Here is a 20057-nt window from a genome sequence, read left to right on the forward strand (position 1 = left end):
CTGGTATGGGAACTGTAATTCCCTTAGTCACAGGACTCTACAGAGAGTGGTGTGGACAGCCCAGTGCATCTATAGTTGTGAACTTCCCATGATTCAGGACATTTACAAGGACAGATATGTAAAAAGGGCCTGTAGGATCACTGGGGACTCAAGCCATCCCAACCACAATCTTTTGCAGCTGCTACCATCCGAGAAGCGGTACCGCAGCATAAAAGCCAGGACCAACAGGCTCCGGGACAGCTTCTTCCACCAGGCCATCAGACTGATGAACTCATGCTGATTTGAGTGTACTCTATATTACACTGACTGTTCTATTTATTATAAATTACTATGATTGCACATTGCACATTTAGTTGGAGATGTAACTTAAAGATTTTTACTCCTCATGTATGTGAAGGATGTAAAAAAAAAAAGTCAATTCAATTCAATCTTCCCTGGTATTTATTGTCAGTTATGAATTGTCGCCTATAGACCATTTGTCTTAAAATCCGAGCATTCTTGGTAGTTAATACTGTTTTCTTTTTATTTGTAATTTATCTTTAATTTCCAGCCTGCTAAGATTTAAGCTCTTGTCGTCACCTCACTGTGGGCCTCTCCTGCTTCTGAACGCTGCAGTTAGTTGTTTAATTGTTCATTATTATTCATGACTGGATGTGACAGGACAGGAGAGCTTTCATCAGATCCATTAGTTGTAAAATAGCAACGCTGTTCTTTAAGCAAGCCGCTTCTGTTGTCCAGCATGCATAAAGTGCTTTCCTATAGCTTTGCTGAGTTACAGTGAAGCATGTTGAGTGTACTTGTATGTGTAGTCTTTTGCTTGATAGTGACTGAGGACTATCCAAGCCCGGGTGATTCTAGATTATTGGGCAACTAGATGTTACTGATGGCCTACAGCTTCTTGTGGAAGCTTAAAGTTTGGAAAATATTCAATTTACCATCTAGATACACAACATGACCTTAGAGTATAAGATTGGTGCAGAGAATAAACAATCAAATGTTGAGTCCTGATGAAGGGTCATGGCCTGAAATGTTGAATGTTTATTCTTCTCCATAGATGCTGCCTGACCTGCTGAGTTCCTCCAGAAATTTTTGTAATGCTCTGGATTTCCAGCACCTGCAGAATCCCTGCGATTTTCTTCTTTTCCCCACGTTCAGAGGCATTAGACTGAAGGAAGTAGCTTGATTATGAGCAGTGTGATGTTGTGCTTTACTTGAGATTTTTAAATTTATACGAAGCAGAAGAATGTATCATTTTGAACAGGAAAATGAACTCTAAAACTAAATTATTGATCATTTGAAATATTAAATGACTGAAATTATGCTCCATGTTTTTGGATATTTACAAGTCTCATTCAATTCAGTAAAAACAATACACAGGAGTGTTCTAACTTTGGAATTTTTTTGTTAACATCTGGAAATGTATTCTTTGTTTATTCCTGGTGATAGTGACAAAATTTTATAGAAATAAAGCCGTGTGGCTTCCTAAAGCAAAATGTTAAAAGTACAAGCTTGCCATGTTGTTTGAGATTAGACAGGATGGATCAGTAATTCTCAGAAATAAAATCTGAATGGATTGACAGCAGGGCTGTTTTCTTTCAGAAATACTGGTAATGATTGACGGAACCCATGACAGTGAGTCACTTAGCTTGGTTGTAAAGGACATCAGTGAGTTACCCTGAGATAGAAATGGCTAAATACATTGCCAATAATCAGCAATAATACAGTTCACTGATTCATATGGCTTAGTTAATGGTTCATAATTCAGTGAGTACGAGCTAAGTGTATTCAGGCTCCAGGCACTGTGCATGCTTTGGGGCAGTGTTGTTTCGTAAACCTTACCTCTTTCATAGAAATGTGCCTAGCCTAATATCATCTGATATGTTGATGTCCTGCATATTTTTCAGATTAAGTTTTGAGTGCTGTGTTTTTAGTTATATTTCTACATTCATTATCCTCATGTAGACTCTTCACCAGCTTTGCCATATATGATTATTTTTTAATGATGCCTTTCTTTCCACTTCAGCAGTTTAATAATCTAGCGCCTGGCTTCTTCTCAGGATTCAGCATTCACCTACTCAGCACAGATGAGGACATGTGCCTTAGCTAAAATTCCATTTGCTGCCTCTGGAATGTGTATTCCCAACGGAGCCACATTTGTCGGCCATGACCATTCATTCTTATTACAGCTCTGAATATGTTTATTCAGTGTTATCAATAATCGTAAATAACATATATTATTTTCTTGTTTTGTTTTGCCAACAGACAAAATTGCTTATGCAGTACATATTAAATGTAGCCAAGTATGATCAGAACTATGACATTAGAGATCGTACAAGATTTATCAAGCAGCTGATAGTTCCAAATGAGAAGAGTGGAGCTTTAAGTAAATATGCTAAGAAAATATTCCTTGTCCAGAAACCAGCACCAGTCCTCGAATCTCCATTTAAAGGTACTTTTTTAAAAAAAAGAAAGTCATACTTTTCAAACTCTGGCTTTATCTGTGTGAATTGATGAGTAGAATTGCTTTTTCTGTCATAAAGGGAAAGTGCGCCCATTACTGTATATTCTAATTGTGAATGCTATAAAGTGCAAAACTGTTGATGTTTTCCACTTCAGTGCACCTTGGCAGGCTATTTGACTTCCTCTAATGTGTAGATGATCATAAGAGCATTTTATTGTAGTTATGGTTTATTTTTATACTCGTGAGCAGCTACAATATCATGTATTCTAGAGTTATTAGATAGAAAGATCAGGCGACAGATAGAAGATGCTTAATGAGATAATATCCAATATTCAGAAGAGGATATTTTTCATAACTTTACCATTAAAAGTGGGTACTTGTAAGTTAACTATAATGTAAACAAATTCAGTGAACTCCAGTTAATTGGGCCATTGGTTAATAGGGCAGCTGCTTATTTAGGACATCTCTTAATGAACAAAAACTAATTGAGAAGATAGTTAGGATTCCCCTCATTTATTTGGGATGCTGCTGCTAATTGTGACAAGAGACTTGTTGCCAAACAGTTTCTAACTAGCATTAGGCATGTGCATTTGTGTGGCTGTAAGACACAACAGTTTTTAAATAGCCTCAGTTGCATTTGCTTATGTTCAAAAAGCAGTGATTTTTGTTACTGACCATTGGCGAGAAATAAACAGTAATGTAATTCAGAACTATTTTGCTCACTGTGGTTTCAAGAATTCAGGCTTGGAGATCCCAGAAATGGCCAGAAGTGAAAATGAAATGATTTCACTACTTCAACAAATTAGGGACTACAAAGAATTTGAAGGTTTTGACAGTCACCTTGAATGTTACAGTAAAAATAAAGATTTGGAGGATGCAATAGTTGAAAGCATTGTATGAACGCAAGCCCATTATCTGCATTAGGTGTCTGCACTGATTTTGTTCATTTGAAGTCAATCAAAAGAATGCATCAGAGAGCACTGGATGAATTCCTCCACTGATAACTATTATGAATTAATACACAGTTTTGTAATAATGTAGTATCTGTATTTCATTTAAATACATAATTAGTACTCAATTAAATGGTAGTTTGTTTTTAAAATACCTTTTTAACTATTTCCATGGAACTTCAGCTAATTGGGGCAGCCGCTTAATTGGGCCAAAATGTACAGTATCTCAATTAACCCAAATCCACTGTATATAAAAAGCCATAAGCTACTTTACAATAAACTTTGCAGGTAGTATATTTAACTAAAGATTATTATGGAACATAAATTTCTGATGTTAACCGCAAATCTCTTGTATGCAACTGCAAAACTTTGCCATCTTAGTATACTGCCCAGAATTCAGTGAATTGAATACAATTTGACTTGGGCCAAATTGTATTCCATCGAAGTCCTTATTAAGGCAAAAATTAATAGCTTATTCTCATTGCTTTTCCCTTTGTCACTCAATTCTATATTTATAATTTTCCTCTGCGGTTTGAAAGTACTGTTTTCAATTATGCAACAAGGCCCAATAATAGCTGAGGAGCTAACGTGTCTTGTATATACATATATTTTGTGTATACACAATCTCATCCATTATTTCGTAAATGAAGCAGATTATTGCTATGTTATGATTGTTTGTATTCAGAACAAGTGAAGTAATATTAGGATTGTGGTCAAAGATTAGGATCGAGAAGCCTGTTTCCATGGATTTCTGTCCTTTTGTATTTTGCTTCCCCACCACCTCCCCAAGCAAAGTGCTCTGAACTGCTTCACTATTTAAAGCAAACCTCCAGAGTACCACAGATATTTTTGTTTAGTCAGCTAAAATTTTTATAATTGACTTCCAACTAAGTTTTAAGGTAGGAATAACATTGCAGTGAGCAGTGTTAATTTACCGCACAACATTGCTGTTGTTTTGAAAGGAGTAAGAAACCAGGGTAAATAGGTGAAAATATTTTCAGTAAGAACCACTAAAAAAATACCTGGCAATAACTGGAGAAAACATATGTTACCATTTATATGTTGTCATATTTTCCGAGTTTTCTCCTCCAGGATACAGTACTGTACAAAAGTCTTAGGCACATGTAAAAAAAAATTCTGTAAAACAAAGATGCTTTCAAAAATAATGAAATGAAAAATTTCTAAATAATAAAAAAGTACTATTAAAAAGTAGTAAACAGTTTAAAAAAACTAAATTAAATTAATATTTGGTGTGACCTCCCTTTGCCTCCAAAACTGCATCAGTTCTTTTCGATACACTGTTGTGCAGTTTTATAAGAAAATCAGCTGGTAGGTTGTTCCAAGGATCTTGGAGAATTTGCCATGTTCTTTTGCGGACTTTAGTTCTCCTACTTTCTTTTCTCTCTCCAGGTAATACCAGACAGCCCCAATGGTGTTGAGATCAGGACTCTGTGGAGGCCTTACCATCTGAAATCATATAAAAATTTAGGGTGTCTTAAGACTTAACGCACAGTGCTGAAAAACTGCTTGATAGAAAAAACACATTATAGTGTAGAACAAGAGACTTTGACTCTAGATTATTCACTTAATAATTTTTCCAAGGACTTTACACTTCTGCTCCAAACAGTTTTTACTTATTTGAGATGCTTTTGGGTATTGTGCTCTCACTGCTATCACAGCTTTCACCCAGGACAATGACTAATGCTTCATTGGTTTACTATTACCCAATTTGTATCCTATGTCTTCACTAAAATTTACATTCCTTTCTTCCTACACTTTTTTATAAATATTGTGTACCTTTAAATACTTCCTCTTGTTTGTCTTCCTATTGCACCATCCCACTCTTATAACCATATAACAATTACAGCATGGAAACAGGCCATCTCGGCCCTTCTAGTCCGTGCCGAACGCTTACTCTCACCTGGTCCCACCGACCTGCACTCAGCCCATAACCCTCCATTCCTTTCTTGTCCATATACCTATTCCCCCTCAACCTTCTACACTCCAAAGAATAAAGACCTAACTTGTTCAACCTTTCTCTGTAACTTAGGTGCTGAAACCCAGGTGACGTTCTAGTAAATCTTCTCTGTACTCTCTCTATTTTGTTGACATCTTTCCTATAATTCGGTGACCAGAACTGTACACAATACTCCAAATTTGGCCTTACCAATCCCTTGTACAATTTCAACATTACATCCCAACTCCTATACTCAATGCTCAGATTTATATAGGCCAGCATACCAAAAGCTTTCTTCACCACCCTATCCACATGAGATTCCACCTTCAGGGAACTATGCACCATTATTCCTAGATCACCCTGTTCTACTGCATTCCTCAATGCCCTACCATTTACCATGTATGTCCTATTTTGATTAGTCCTACCAAAATGTAGCACCTCACACTTATCAGCATTAAACTCCATCTGCCATCTTTCAGCCCACTCTTCTAACTGGCCTAAATCTCTCTGCAAGCTTTGAAAACCTACTTCATTATCCACAATGCCACTTATCTTAGTATCGTCTACTCAATTAGTACATTAGTATAATCTACTCTTTTAGTAGATTATGTTGACAAGCTTGTCTTCATTCAATTTATTGGGTCGGTTTGAAGATTGGAGCATGAGACGTTAAAAAATGAACAACAAATCCATAGATTAGTTTAGAGAGAGTTACCAGTCCTGCATAAGCTTGCCACTGCTATTAAGAAACAGCTGAAAGCACCGGATAGAATAAAGACTATGCAACTGGACAACATCCCACCTAGTGTATCGAAGACCTGTGTATTGAAGACCAGTGTATTGACGACCTGTGCTTCAGGGATGGTTGTACCTTTAGGCAAGGTGTTCCAAAGTAGTTACAATGCTGTCATCAGCTGGGCAGTCTGTCATGATACTGCCCTGATTATCTACTTTCATTCAACACAAAGTGATGAGGGTAACACTAGTGGTTGGAATCAAAAGTTGCACAAAGGTGTTTGTGTTATTGGAGGTCACTTATCCCAGTTTCAGGATATCACTGAATGAGTTCCTCAGAGCAATATGCTAAGCTAAGCTGCTTCATCGATGACCTTTCATCCATCTTAAGGATGGAAGTGGAGATATTTGCTGATGAGTGAATAATGCTTTGTTTCCCATTGCAGCTTGTCAGCAAGTGAAACAGCTCATACCCACAGTAAATGCTGTAATTTGTACACAGCATATAGGCAGAGGTTGATAAGTAGCAAGTAACGTTTGCCCATCAAAAGTGACAGGCAATGAAAACCTAATCTTGACATGCAGCAGCATTTAGGTCCTCCTCCAGTGTCAACGTCCTTTGGAGTTCCCTCCAGCAACTCCAAAGGGCCAGCCTCATAAATACCACGGCTGCAAGAGCAGGTCAGACGCTGGGCACCTCCTGACACACCACCATCTACAGGGCACAACTCAGTAACATTCTACTTCCCTGATCTGCACCATGGAACCACTCTCAAGAAATTTAACAGCATCCAGGTCAAGGTAGCTAGCTTGATTTGTGCTTTGGCTACCATAGATGCTTATATGCTGCTTAATTGGTGTGCAGTGACTTTAGGGTGTATTTTCCATAAAATGAACTGCAGGTAATCACCTAGGACAGGCAAACTCTTATTGAGAGCATGTGCCCAAATTGATGATAATTTAAAAAAAACTATTTTGTGTGCCATGTTTGTTTTAAGCAGAGATTATCATTGATTAATGAATTTGTAACAATAATCATGGACATCTTTAAGGAAAAAGGATGAGTCCTGTGCCTTATTTATGTATATTCATTGTTTTACTATTAATAAAATTCTAACAGACAGATTGAAATAAATGAAGCATTTTAGAAAACCTGTTCAAAAATTTTCAAAGGACATTTGAAAAATAGCATCGTTTCTAAATAGTATTATTATACTGACAGAAGGTAAAGTATAAGGAGAACACAGAAAATACTGGAGTAACTAAGCAAGTTAGGCAGCATTTATGGAGGGGGATAAACAATTGATGTTTTGGGCCTAGACCCTTCATTAGGACTGAAAAAGAAGTGGGCAGAAGCCAGGATAACAAATTGGGGGGAGGGGTAGGAGTACATGCTGGCAGGTGATAGATGAGACCATGTTGGGGTGGGGGTGAAGGAACGGGGAAATGAAGTAAGAAACTGAAGGTAGACTGGAAGTTAGAGAAATCAATGTTCATGCAATCAGGCTGGAGGAAAATGAGGTGTTGCTCCTCCAACCTCAGTGTGGCCTCATTGTGGTAGTAGAGGAGGCCATGGACAGACATGTTGGAATGGGAATGGGAATTCAAATTAAAATGTGCCCACTGGTAGATCCTGCTTTTTGCAGTGGACGGAGTGAAGGCGCTCGACAAAGCCATCTCCCAATCTACCTGCTGAAGGGTTTCGGCCCAAAACATTGACTGTTCTCTTTCCTAGATGTTGCCTGGCCTGCTGAATTTCTTCAGCATTTTGTGTGTGTTGCCCCACTCTACGTCAGGTCTCACCGAAGGTGGTGAGGGAGGAGGTGTAGCACTTGCCCTGCTCACGGAGATAAGTGAGATCACAGGGGAGGGACGAATTGAGAAGAGAGTCACATAGCAAGCGATTCCTATGGAAAGCAGAGATTGGGAGGGGAAAAAGAAAGATGTGCTTAGTGGTAGGATCCCATTATAAATGGTGGCAGTTACAGAGTATAATGTGCTGGATATGGCGGCTCATGGAGGTAAGGATAAGGGGGCCCCTATCCCAGTTATGGCGGCTGGAGGATGAGGTGAGGCAGATGTTCAACAAATGGAGGAGATGCAGGTGAACCTGACTAAAGCCAGTGCCAACTGACCCAACTGCTTACTGAAGTGTACACCAGATCTGCGAGGATTTCAAAACTTACCATCCAACGTTGTGTTCTAGCAACCGTCTAGCTGCTACCAAGCTGGAGTAAGGCATTTCCTGTGAAAACATCTCACTGCTCTCGGGTTATAAACAATCATTTGCTACTTCATTTGTCAGTAAAGATAATCAATGTGTATCTTTTTATTCTGTGCGGAGTGTAAAGAAATAAGGGTTATCACTGCATGCTAACAACATTTTTGCACATGTCCATCTTGGCCACCCGTGCTACAGGTTCTTATTGCAATGGCACCTCCCAAATCAGTGGTCTCTTTCACCAAAATGGGGAAGGGCAGGTTCTATTCAATTGCTGCTGGGTCTAAATCCTAGGGTTTCCTACCCAACCCATACTGTAGGATGGAGCCGCTGCAATATGACCACAGTGGTTTTAAAAAATGCATCAGCACTGTCTTCCTGAGGACATTTAGAGATCAGCAATTTGTGGCTTTACCAGCAATACGTAGATTCAGAAAAAGAAAAAAATGATTGAGGGTGGGCCACTGATGGTGCTTGCTACTCTAGCACAATAAAGAGTTGAAAATGCCCAAAGGTGCATGCTGGGTTTTATGTTAGCCCCTCCACCCCACTCCAACCCTTTTAACCACATTATGCACCTTTCTATTGCTTTCTCACTTTGTGTTTATCTCATAGCTACTTAAAAGCTCCAGTCTGATTGTTTCAAATGCTTGCAGTAGCAAGTTTCAGGTCCTAACCACTCTCTAAGTAAGCACTTTTCTGCTGAATTCCCAATTGATTTTTTTTATGTTTATGGCTCCTATTTTTGGTCATCTCTGCAAGTGACAACATTTTTTTTGTGTGACAGTACATAATTCGACTCCTATCTCCTTTCTGCAGCTGGTTAATGTGTATGCAGTTTACTGGTAATTTAAGGCTTTCTCAGGAACAGGATAGTGTGGTATACCCGTCTGCAAAATGGTTTAATACTTTTACAGTCTTTATTAGTTTATTTGTGAATGTTGGTTTGTTATGCTAAACTGTAAATAGAACAAAAGTATTTTATAATATAAACTGAATTTAAGAATAAACTGTGGAGTGTCTGTCACCTTTCTCTTCAAATTCATTTTCATTTAATTGTCTCCCAAAATGATATAGTGCAAATTTTTCTCTATTTGTGTCACTTTATTCAGATTTTAATGGTACCCCTGTAAGCTTTGTTTTTGGTTTTTACTTTCAATTATTTAATCTTGCAGGTATACTTTCATAGTTTATTGTCACATATTGCTATTAATAAATCTGTTTACATTATAGTTAACTTTTAATAGGAAGCCAAGGAACAGTTTTGTTGGCAGCAAAATAGTATTAAAATTCTGAGTGAGTTTTGTTCCAAGGCATGTATGCGGATTGTTTAACTGTGCTGTCATTCTTAATATTCACAGTAAAGTAATTTTTAGAGGAGCTGCATTTCACAGCAACACCTCCAAACACACTGAATGATTAGCTTTTTTATTGACCATTATAGGTGAGATTATTGTAATCTATGGTCTGAAATCAGTTTTCTGACCTATGAGGAATCATCTCCCCTTTTTATTTATACTATGACATTTGAGATAATGCAGCACCAATTATCACTCGTGCTGATTAAGGCCCTGACATAAAGTCCATATTATTATTTTTCTCTTTTTTTTTCTCCCCTTGATCAACAGATAGAGATCGTTTCCAACTGAGTACGTTATCGCACTCGTTGAATACTAAAGCAGACGGGTATCTAGAGCTTCCAGACTGGCCGAGGACAGCCCCCGACCCTTCTGTCCGAAATGTGGAAGTCATTCAGGCAGTATGATTCTTCTTATTTTACTGATTGTTGATAACCTAGTTAGGTTATATAAGTAGCAGAGAAGAAAGCAATGATGCAGAAGATAAAGCCAATTCTAATTACATGCTGTAGAAAGTTGCTGAGCCTGTCTAAAATGTTTCAGTCTATAGTACCATATAAAAATATAATGTAATAAATTACTATATCTTTATACATTAACATTTATAACATATGTAACTGCAACAAGGTTAATGTTCTGTATATATATTCCAATATTTAATATTGTAATATTTATTTTTCTTAGTTTGTGTTAGATTATTATAAATATTGCTACTTAATCTCAAAAACACAAATGTCTAATCATATCTGAGCACATCCTTTAGTGGCCTATATTTCAGACTTCCTCCCCCCACCTTGCCCCCTCCCTCCACCTTCTTTATAGGGCCACTGCCCCCTCCTTCTTCAGTCCTGACAAAGGGTCTCGGCCCGAAACATTGACTGCTCATTTCCACGGATGCTGCCCGACCTGCTGAGTTCCTCCAGCTTGTTTGTACATGTTGATTTTAGGCTTCTTGTTGTTCCTTCCTGCGCCTTGTGGTGCATCGGGCAGAACTTTTTTTTAACAAGTCGCTAGCTGAACGCTCAACCCCAGCACAGATGAAAAGCATGCAAGGAGCTGGCCAGATTTGAACCCAGGACCACTCCCCTCGAAGACAAGTGTGGATGCCAGTACACCACCGGCTGTCTGTATTTCAGCTCATACTGCAGCACAAGTTTGCATCCTTGCAACAATCTTGTTCTACTTCCATGTTCTTACAATAGAATCAGACAGCAATCCCTTACAATACAAGTGATTTATAATTGTAACTCAGATCACCATGAAAACATTAAAATCTACCAAAATATTCATACCAGATGAAAAAAAAATCAAGTGCTGTTACAAATCTAATGCTTCATACCTTCTGTAGATTAAACTAATGCCTTTGAGCATTGTGATACAACATTACAATTCAGAATGTAGCTTTTTTTTTTGAATTTCTCATTTGCTTGGTGATTATCAGACAAAACACTTGGTAGATTCTGTAGTGATGTCATGTGTGATGTCTCTATAGAAATGCTCTTGAAATACTCCGTCCAATATAGTTATGTACATAGTTATTTAATGTGACGACACAGTTATGTAAATACTAGCATATGTTGTGGAATACGAAGTCCTTGTGTTTGCTAAACTGTCCAGGTTTAAATGATTGTTTGATCTAAGGCCACTATTTTGCCTGCTAATTTTATTGACGCCCCTCCATTTTTGAGCAAGCTGCTTGAAGTAGCAGTGTGTCACTATTCTGAAATTGTCATTCTGCAAACATGAACATTTGGAAGTGTTTGAATAAAAAGAACAATACAGACTGTCCATGCAGGTTCACTTCAACAGGAAATTTCTGGACACTAATTAGAAATGATAACCCTAATGTATCACTTTCTCTTCTAGCATCTTAACAAACATTTCTTAGAAATAAATAGCAACCATGGAATTGGTATTGACTAGATTTTTTTTAATCCTTGCTCCATCCTGCACCCATTTGCCTTGTTTTCTCTCTTTTCCATTTTGCTTTCTGTAGCTCGCATTCATTCTAATTACTTATTGAAGATTTTCTTTAATGCTGCAGCAAATCTGAACCATCTTTGTGTTTCTATGCAGACTAAGGAAGTGGTAATGCCTGTAGGTAAGCCAAAAGCAAAGAAGGACTCTTCAAAGGACAAGTTTTACTCTGACTCAGAGGAGCAGGAGGAATCCAGCGAAGGTGAGTCGTTGTTTAGAGGGAGTGCTCCAAATCCATTTCAGCTGCTGTTTGATGTCTTCTTCAGGGGCATAGATTTTGTCATCTCAATGATCAGATAACCCCTTTGGAAAAGTTTCCATTCAAGTTTCCAAACTTATTTTGGAGATCAAGACAGGTATGTATTTGCTGTTATTATCACTGTGTCCAAGCATTGTGATCAAGGCAACTATTATAATGCTTTCCTAACAGTACTCAAGGGACTACCAAACATCATATAGCAAATATCAAAAAACCAGTATGTAATTGAGGAAATCCCTGGGGTTCTGAAAGGGATAGCTGAAGACATTGTGGAGGTATTAGTAATTATCTTTCAATAATCAATAGATTGTGGAATGGTTTTAGGGGACTGGAAAATTGCAAATGCTACTCCACTCTTTAAGAGGGAGGAAGGCAGAAGAAAGGAGATTATAGGCCAGTTATCCAGACTTCAATGGTTGGGAAGATGTTGCAGTCCATTATTAAGGATAAGATTTCAGTGTGCTTGGAGGCACATGATAAAATAGGCTGAAGTCAGCATGGTTCCATAAGGCGAAATCTTGCCTGACAAATCTGTTGGAATTCTTTGAGAAAATAACAAGCAGGATAGACAAAGGAGAGACAATGGATGTTGTTTACTTGTATTGTCAGAAGGCCTTTGATAAGGTGCTGCTCATGAGGCTGATAAACAAGTCAAGGTCATACAGGAAAGATACCAGCATTGAACGAAGACTAGCTGACTGGCAGGAGGCAAAGAGTAGGAATATAGGGGGGCCTATTCTGGTTGGCTGCCAGTGACTAATTGTGGTGCACAGGGGTCAGTGTTGGGACCACTTCTTTTCACGATGTATGTCAATGATTTGGACGACGGAATTGGTCACTTTGTGGCCAAGTTTATTTAAAGACAATATGAAGATAGGTGGAGGGGCAGGTAGTGTTGAAGAAGCAGGGAATCTGCAGAAATACTAAGATGGTTTGGGAGAAAGGGCAAAGTAGTAGATGGAATATAGGGAAGTGTCAGGTCATGCACATTGGTAGAAGATTATTTACTAAATGGGGAGGAAGTTCAAAAATCAGAGGTGCAAAGGGACTTGTGCAGGATTCCCTAAAAGTTGCATTGCATGTTATGTGGTGGTAAAGAAATATTAGCATTTATTTCAGAAGGACAAGAATATAAGAGCAAGGATGTAAGGCTGAGGCTTCAAAAAGCATTGATCAGACTGTACTAGGTATTGCGAGCAGCTTCAGACCCCTTATCTAAGAAAAATTAGGGTCCGGAGGAGGTTCACGAGAATGATTTCGTGAAGGAAATGGTTAATGTTTGAGAAGCATTTGATGGCTCTGGGCCTGTAATCACTAGAGTTTAGAAGAATGACAGAAAAACTCAGTGAGATCTATGGGATATTAAAAAGCCCAGAGAGAGAGTGGATTTGCAGAAGATGTTTTCCATAGTGGGGGAGTTTAGAACTAGAGGACACAGCCTCAGAATAGAGAGACATCCATTTAGAGCAGAGATGAGGAGAACTTTTTTAGCCAGAGGGTAGTGAATCTGTAGAATTTATTGCCACAGACAGCTGTGGAGGGCAGGTCATTGGGTACATTTAAAGAGGAGGGTGATAGGTTCTTGATTAATCAGGGTGTCAAAGGTTACGGAGAGAAGGCAGCAGAATGAGGTTGAGAGGGATAATAAATCAGCCAAGCTGGAATGGTGAAGCATCCTCAATGTGCTGAATGGCATAATTCTGCTCCAATGTCGTATAGAATCATGAGAATGAAATGGTGAATCATCTTTGAACAGTGACTTATTCATCATATTAGGAATTGAATATTGATCTATTTTGTAATTTATTCCTTACTGCATTTATGAAAGGATAGATCTTGTGTACCTAGTTCATTGTTTTAGCTATCCCACATAATAGGTGTTCAAGTGCAAACAATTGTAGACAAAATATCCTATTCAGATTTGTTGCAATGTTACAACAGGGTGCAAAGGCAGAGTACCCTTGACTGGTTCCCCATAATAAGTACATCGCTTTGGATAGTATTGAGGGGGACTACCTACCGGTGGGGAGCTGTAGTGACCGGGTCTCTGGCACTGCATTTGGTGCTGTTGCTCAGAAGACAAGAGGTGAAGACGACTGCAGCAGTCCATAGTTAGAGGAATAGAGATGAGATTCTATGGTGCAATAAAGAGACAGGGATGATATGTTGGCTTCCATGTGCCAGGTTCAGGGATGTCTCCGATCGGGTCTATAGCATTCTAAAGGGGGAGGGTGAGCAGCCTGAGGTTTTGGGATATTTGGGCACCAATGGCATGGGTAGGAAAAGTGAGAAGGTCCTGAAGAGAGTTTTTAGAGAGCTAGGTAGAAAGCTGAAAAGCAGGACCTTAAGGGTTGTTATCTCTGGATTGCTGCCTGTGCCACACGCCGGTGAAGATAAGAATAGGATGATTTGGCAGATGAATGCGTGGCTGGGGAACTGGAGCCGGTGGGGGGGGGACACGGGTTCAGATTTCTGGAGTATTGGGATCTCTTTTGGGGAAGGTATGACCTATAGAAAAGGGATACATTAACACCTGAACCCAAGGGTGTCCAATATCCTTGTGACAGGTTTGTTAGTGCTGTTCAGGAGGGTTTAAATGAATCTGTTGGGGTTGGGAACTGGAGAGATAGGGCTGAGGTGGGGTAGTTGGTTTATAAACAGAGGCAATATGTAGTGAAACTGCTCACAAGGAGAAGGCTGATGATGGGGCAAAATTGCAATCAACAGAATGAGTTGAAGTGTAAAAGGGGAACAAAATCAAGAAGGGTGATGAACACAGGACTAAATGTATAATATTTGCACGCAGCAAATAAAATAAGGTAGATGAACTTGTAACACAGTTACAGATTGGCATGTATGATGTTGTGGGCATCACTGAATCATGGTGAAAAGAAGATTACAGCTAGAAACTTAACACCCAGGGATACACGTCCTATGGAAAGAACAGGCAAGTAGGCAGAGGGAGTGGGGTGATTTTGTTAGTAAAAAAATCAAATCAAATCCTTAGAAAGAGGTGATACAGGATTGGAAGGTGTAGAATCCTCGTGGATAAAGCTAAGAAACTGCAAGAGTAAAAAGACCCTGATGGGAGCCTCAATGTGGCAAAGATGTAGTCTGCAAATGGCAGTGGGAGATAGAAAATGCATATCAAAAGTGCACTGTTACGTTAGTAATGGGGGGGGGGGGTCAATACTCAGATAGATTGGGAAAATCACGCTAGTGCTGAATCCCAACAGGGGGAATTTGTAAAATGCCTAGCAAATGACTTTTTCGAGCAGCTCGTGGTTGAGCTCACAAGGGGACCAGCTGTTCTGGCTAGGGTGTTGTGCAGTGATCCAGAATTGATTAGAGAGGTTAAAGTAAAGGAACTCTTAAGTGATGGTGATCATAATATGATACAATTCACCCTGCAATTTGAGGAGAAGTTAAGAAAGATGTATCAGTATCAGAGTGGGGAAGAGGGAATTAGAGAGGCATGAGAGAGGAGCTAGTCAAAATTGATTGGAAGGGAACACTACCAGGTGTGATGGCAGAACAGCAATGGCAGGGGTTTCTGGGAGTAATTCGGAAGGTGCCCGAAAGATACATCCCAAGAAAGAATAAATATTTTAAAGGCTGGATGACAAGAAGTCAAAGCCAGCGTAAAAGTCAAAGGGAGGGGATATAATAGAGTACTTGGAAGTTAGAGGATTGAGAAGCTTTTAAAAAATTAACAGAAAGAAGGAAAAGGTGGCCAATAATAAGAAATCGGAATACCAAAAATTTCTTCAGGTCTATAAAGTGTAAAAGAGAGGTGAAAATAGATATGGGACTGTTGGAAAATGATGCTAGAGAGTTAGTAATGGAGGACAAGGAAATGGCAGACAAGCTGAATAAGTATTTTGCATTAGTCTTCACTGGAAGGCACTAACAGTTTGCAGGAAGTTCGAGAGTATCACAGGGTAGAAGTGAATGAAGTTGCCATTACTAAGGAGAAGGTTCTTGGGAAACTGAAAGGTCTGAAGGTAGATGGGTCACTTGGACCAGATGGTGTACACCCCAGGATTCTGAAAGAGGTAGCTGATGAGATTGTGGCGACATTAGTGATGATCTTTCAAGAATCGCCTGATCCTGGAATGGTTCTGGGGGACTGGAAAAATGCAAATGTCACTCCAATCTTCAAGAAGAGAGAGAGACAGAAGAAAGGAAATTATAGGCCTGTTAGTTTGACCTCAGTGGTTGGGAAGAAGTTAAAGTTGATGGTTAAGGATGCAGTTGGGGGTAATTGAGGCACATGATAAAATAGACTGAAGTCAGCATGGTTTTATTGAGCAGAAATCTTGAATGAGAAATCTGTTGAAATTCTTTGAAGATATATCAAGCAGTATAGACAAAGGAGAATTGGTAGATATTGTGTACTTGGATGTTCAGAAGGTGTTTGACAAGGTGCCTCACATGAGGCTGCTTAACAAGCTAAGAGCCTATGGTATGACAGGAAAGATACTCGCATGGGCTGATTGGCAACCTTTTCTGGTTGGCTGCCAGTAACTAGTGTTGTTCCTTTTTATGTTGTATGTCAATGATTTGGATGATGGAATTGATGGCTTTGTGGGAAGGTTTATGGACAGTATGAAGATAGATGGAGGGGCAGGTAATGTTGACAAAGCTGGGAGGCTATAGAAGAACTTGGACATTTTAGGGGAATGGGCAATGAAGTGGCAGATTGATACAGTGCTGGGAAGTGTATGGTCACGCTCTTTGGTAGAAATAAAAGCATAGAGTATTTTCTAAGTGGAGAGAAAATTCAAAAATCTGAATTGCAAAGGGATTTGGGAGTCCTCGTACAGATTCCCTGAAAGTTAATTTACAGGTTGAGCTGGCAGTGAAGAAGGCAAATAGAATGTTGGTATTCATTTTCAGAAGAGTAAAATGTAAAAGCAAGAATGCAATGTTGATGTTTTACAAGGCACTGGTGAGGATTCATTTGGAGTACTGTGAGCAGTTTTGGGCCCCTTATCTAAGAAAGGATGTACCGGCATCAGAGAAGGTTCAAAGGAGGTTTCCAGGATTGAAAGGCTTATCATAAAAGGAGCATTTGGTGGCTGTGGGCTATACTTACTGGAATTCAGAAGAATGATGGGGGGGATTTCATTGAAACCTGTTGAATGTTGAAAGGCAAATGGGGATATGGGGAAGGATGTTTCCCATTATGGGAGAGTCTAGGACCAGAAGACAGCCTCGAAATAGAGGGATGTCCATTTAGAATGGAGATGAGGAATTTCTTTAGCCAGAGAGTAGTGAATCTGTGGAATTTGTTGCCACAGGTAGCTGAGTCATTGGGTATTTTAATGCATAGACTCCTGATTAGTCAGGGCATGAAGGGATGTGGGGAGAAGGTGGGAGATTGGCGCTGAGAGGGAACTCGATAGGCTAAATGGTCTAATTCTGCTCCTGTGTCTTACAGTCTAATTTTCATTAGTACTTACGTTTGAGCATCTTGAAATAACTGAGCTATTTATAGAAGTATTTTTATTTAAAACCTTTATTTTAGTTAATCCTTGACGGTTATGAAATGGTTCTGTACCATTTGTGAATTTGTTCTGAAATTTGAAATGACAGAAATAAAAGTTTTTTAAACCACTTACTATTCGTTCTCCAGGCAGTACATCAAGTAATGAGAGTGAAACTGACAGCAAGAGTGAAGATAGCAGTGCAAGTTCAAGCGAAGATTCAAGTGACAGTGAATCAGAAAAAGTGAAAAAAAATGAAGACAGGTAAAGTATAGCACTGCAGTATTGTTCGTATCTGAAGAACCAGGCCTGCTTTTGAAGGAATCTGTTCAAAATACCACACTGAACAAGTCTCAAATCAATGAAGCTACCTTGCAAGGAATGGCAGTAATATTGACCGATTCAAAAACAGCCTAAGTACATTCAGAAAAAAAAAACTGAGGATACAGGCCATGAGTAATTTGAGACCTAACAACTTGGGACTTTGCACATTTTCACTTTTAAGTCTTTTGTCAGAGATTGTTCACCATATTTAGTTTAAAAACTTATTAACCATGCCTTGATTGTATTCTGTGACCATTGGGCTGGCCACTGGCAAATGAGATGAATTGTGATTTATTTTGTCAAGCACTCCCAATGTACATTGCAATAAAGCTGTTTAGGCAATCATTGCAATAGTCAGCCTTAACTCAATGTTAGACTGTGGCAATGGGGAAAAAAATGATGTTGCAGTGGAAAAATTATCTTTCCAACTTGTAATCAACTTGGATGACTAGTACTTTGAAATTTGCTATCTGGGAATTGAAATCCCAAACACAGGTTATTACAATGTGCAATCATGCTTTCATTAATGCTCAAGCTTTTCACCATATCTGCGGGTGTTTACTCCTATCTTGGCAGGATATTGTTTTTGTGATAATATGTGTCAGAATGCAAGGCTAATTAAATAGATAACTCTAATAGCTTCCCTAGAGATAGGGCATGTTATTCCAATTTATCACTGGTAAATGGGAATCAAAATCAGGTTTAATATCACTGGCATATGTTGTGAAATTTGTTGTTTGCGGCAGGACCATAATGCTATACGTAATTTTAAAAACCTGTGTGTGTTTGTATGAATTAAATAAGTAGTGTAAAAGGAGAATGTAAAAAGTTAGGTAGTGTTCATAGGTCCAATCTGTTCCTGAAATGTTGATGGTAGCAATGAGAAGAGGGTGTGAGGTGGGTCCTGAATGATGGATGCCACCTTTTCGAGGCATTGCCATTTGACGGTGTCCTTGATGCTGGGGAGGCTAGTGCCCATGATGGATCTGGCTGATTTTAAAACTTTCTGCAGCTTTTTCTGATCCTGTGCAGTGGCCTCTCTGTACCAGACAGTGTATCAACCAGTGATACAAAGTGATTATTTTTAATAGGCACTGAATATATAATAAGGGTGCCTCAGGCTTTTGAACAGTACTGTATTTGTCAGTGTGGAGCAGAGAGAGAGTTTGTAAATCTGGCGGGAGCAAGGGATGTTGGGGATGGCGAGGGTGGAGCTTCACAGGAGAGGTGTGGGACAGGTGGTACTGAAGGAGTGCAGGGTCAGTGGGTAGTGCGGGTGCAGGCACACCAATCCCTGAGACACCAGGCAAGGTCATCTGATTCCAAACAATTGGTTTATTGACATTCCAGAATATCTCTGGTTCTTCCTGCTCCCTCCCCTCTCCCCTCCTCCTTTTCACAAACGTGATTCACCTCTCCCTGCCCCTTCCCACTCTCAGTCCGCAATAGAGACACATATCAGAATCAAGCTTATCATTACTCGTATATGTCATATATTGCATAGTATTGTAGCTCCATTAAATTCATTAAGTGCTGCCAGCCCTAGTCAAAATACTTTACCTTGTGACTTAACTAAAGTAAGTGATCAGATCCTCAAAATGTGAACCAAGGTTCATCTAGTCGAAAGACTGTGTTTTTAAGGGCAAGGCAAATTGGGTGCCTCTAGAACTGAAATTTATGCTGTTGATTTAATTATGTGATTCGTATGGTTTTGGTCCTTTTCTGATTGAAAGCATTTAATATAGCAGTTTCAGATATTAAGAAGTACGTATGTACTACTAATTTGCAAATTAAGAACCTTACTTGACGGGCTGCATTCTTGCCTGTCGGAAATTGCAGAGATCATTGCCCTTTTCGTTCATTGATTGCTGCTGATGCTGTTGATGTACTGCCTGGCTCTTTTTCGTAGCTGACAGCACTGATTGGGGTATAGCACGTACTCTGCTCCATCTATTATAGACAGTAATTAAGGCAGCTTGCCCTGCCACCTCATAACAAATACAACATAATGCCCTAATTATAACTTTATTAATTTAAGTCAGATCTTAATGATTTTAAAAATGATTTATATTGTTTTTCTTGTATGGAACAAATGATATCCATAATTTAAATTATGTCTGTCTTTTCATTTCTCTAAAATTTAAAACAAAATACACGTACCAATAAAGTCTATTCTTTAGATTTTTGTTAGAAGTTATCTGTAGTAAGATCAACACTATTAATCAGTAGGGGAGGGAGAGGAAATGCATCAGTTTTCCACTTGGCTGACTTGTGAATTTGAAAAGTTCTATATCTTTTGTTAAAGAACTTGGGTTTATATATTTTT

General features: G+C 39.0%; 1 protein-coding gene across 2 annotated transcripts in view; it reads left to right on the top strand.

The window, feature by feature from the left end:
* The window catches only part of ap3b1a (adaptor related protein complex 3 subunit beta 1a), a 242790-nt gene that overhangs the window by 120890 nt on the left and 101843 nt on the right, over positions 1-20057 (top strand). For both annotated transcript variants that reach the window (XM_073048231.1, XM_073048232.1), the window contains exons 16-19: positions 2263-2449; positions 9953-10083; positions 11759-11861; positions 17557-17671. In XM_073048231.1, the coding sequence (XP_072904332.1) occupies positions 2263-2449; positions 9953-10083; positions 11759-11861; positions 17557-17671 (536 nt within the window). The remainder of the gene's footprint in view (positions 1-2262; positions 2450-9952; positions 10084-11758; positions 11862-17556; positions 17672-20057) is intronic.

The sequence above is a fragment of the Hemitrygon akajei genome, chromosome 6, assembly GCF_048418815.1.
Source record: "Hemitrygon akajei chromosome 6, sHemAka1.3, whole genome shotgun sequence".
In the NCBI taxonomy this organism is placed as follows: Eukaryota; Metazoa; Chordata; class Chondrichthyes; order Myliobatiformes; family Dasyatidae; genus Hemitrygon; species Hemitrygon akajei.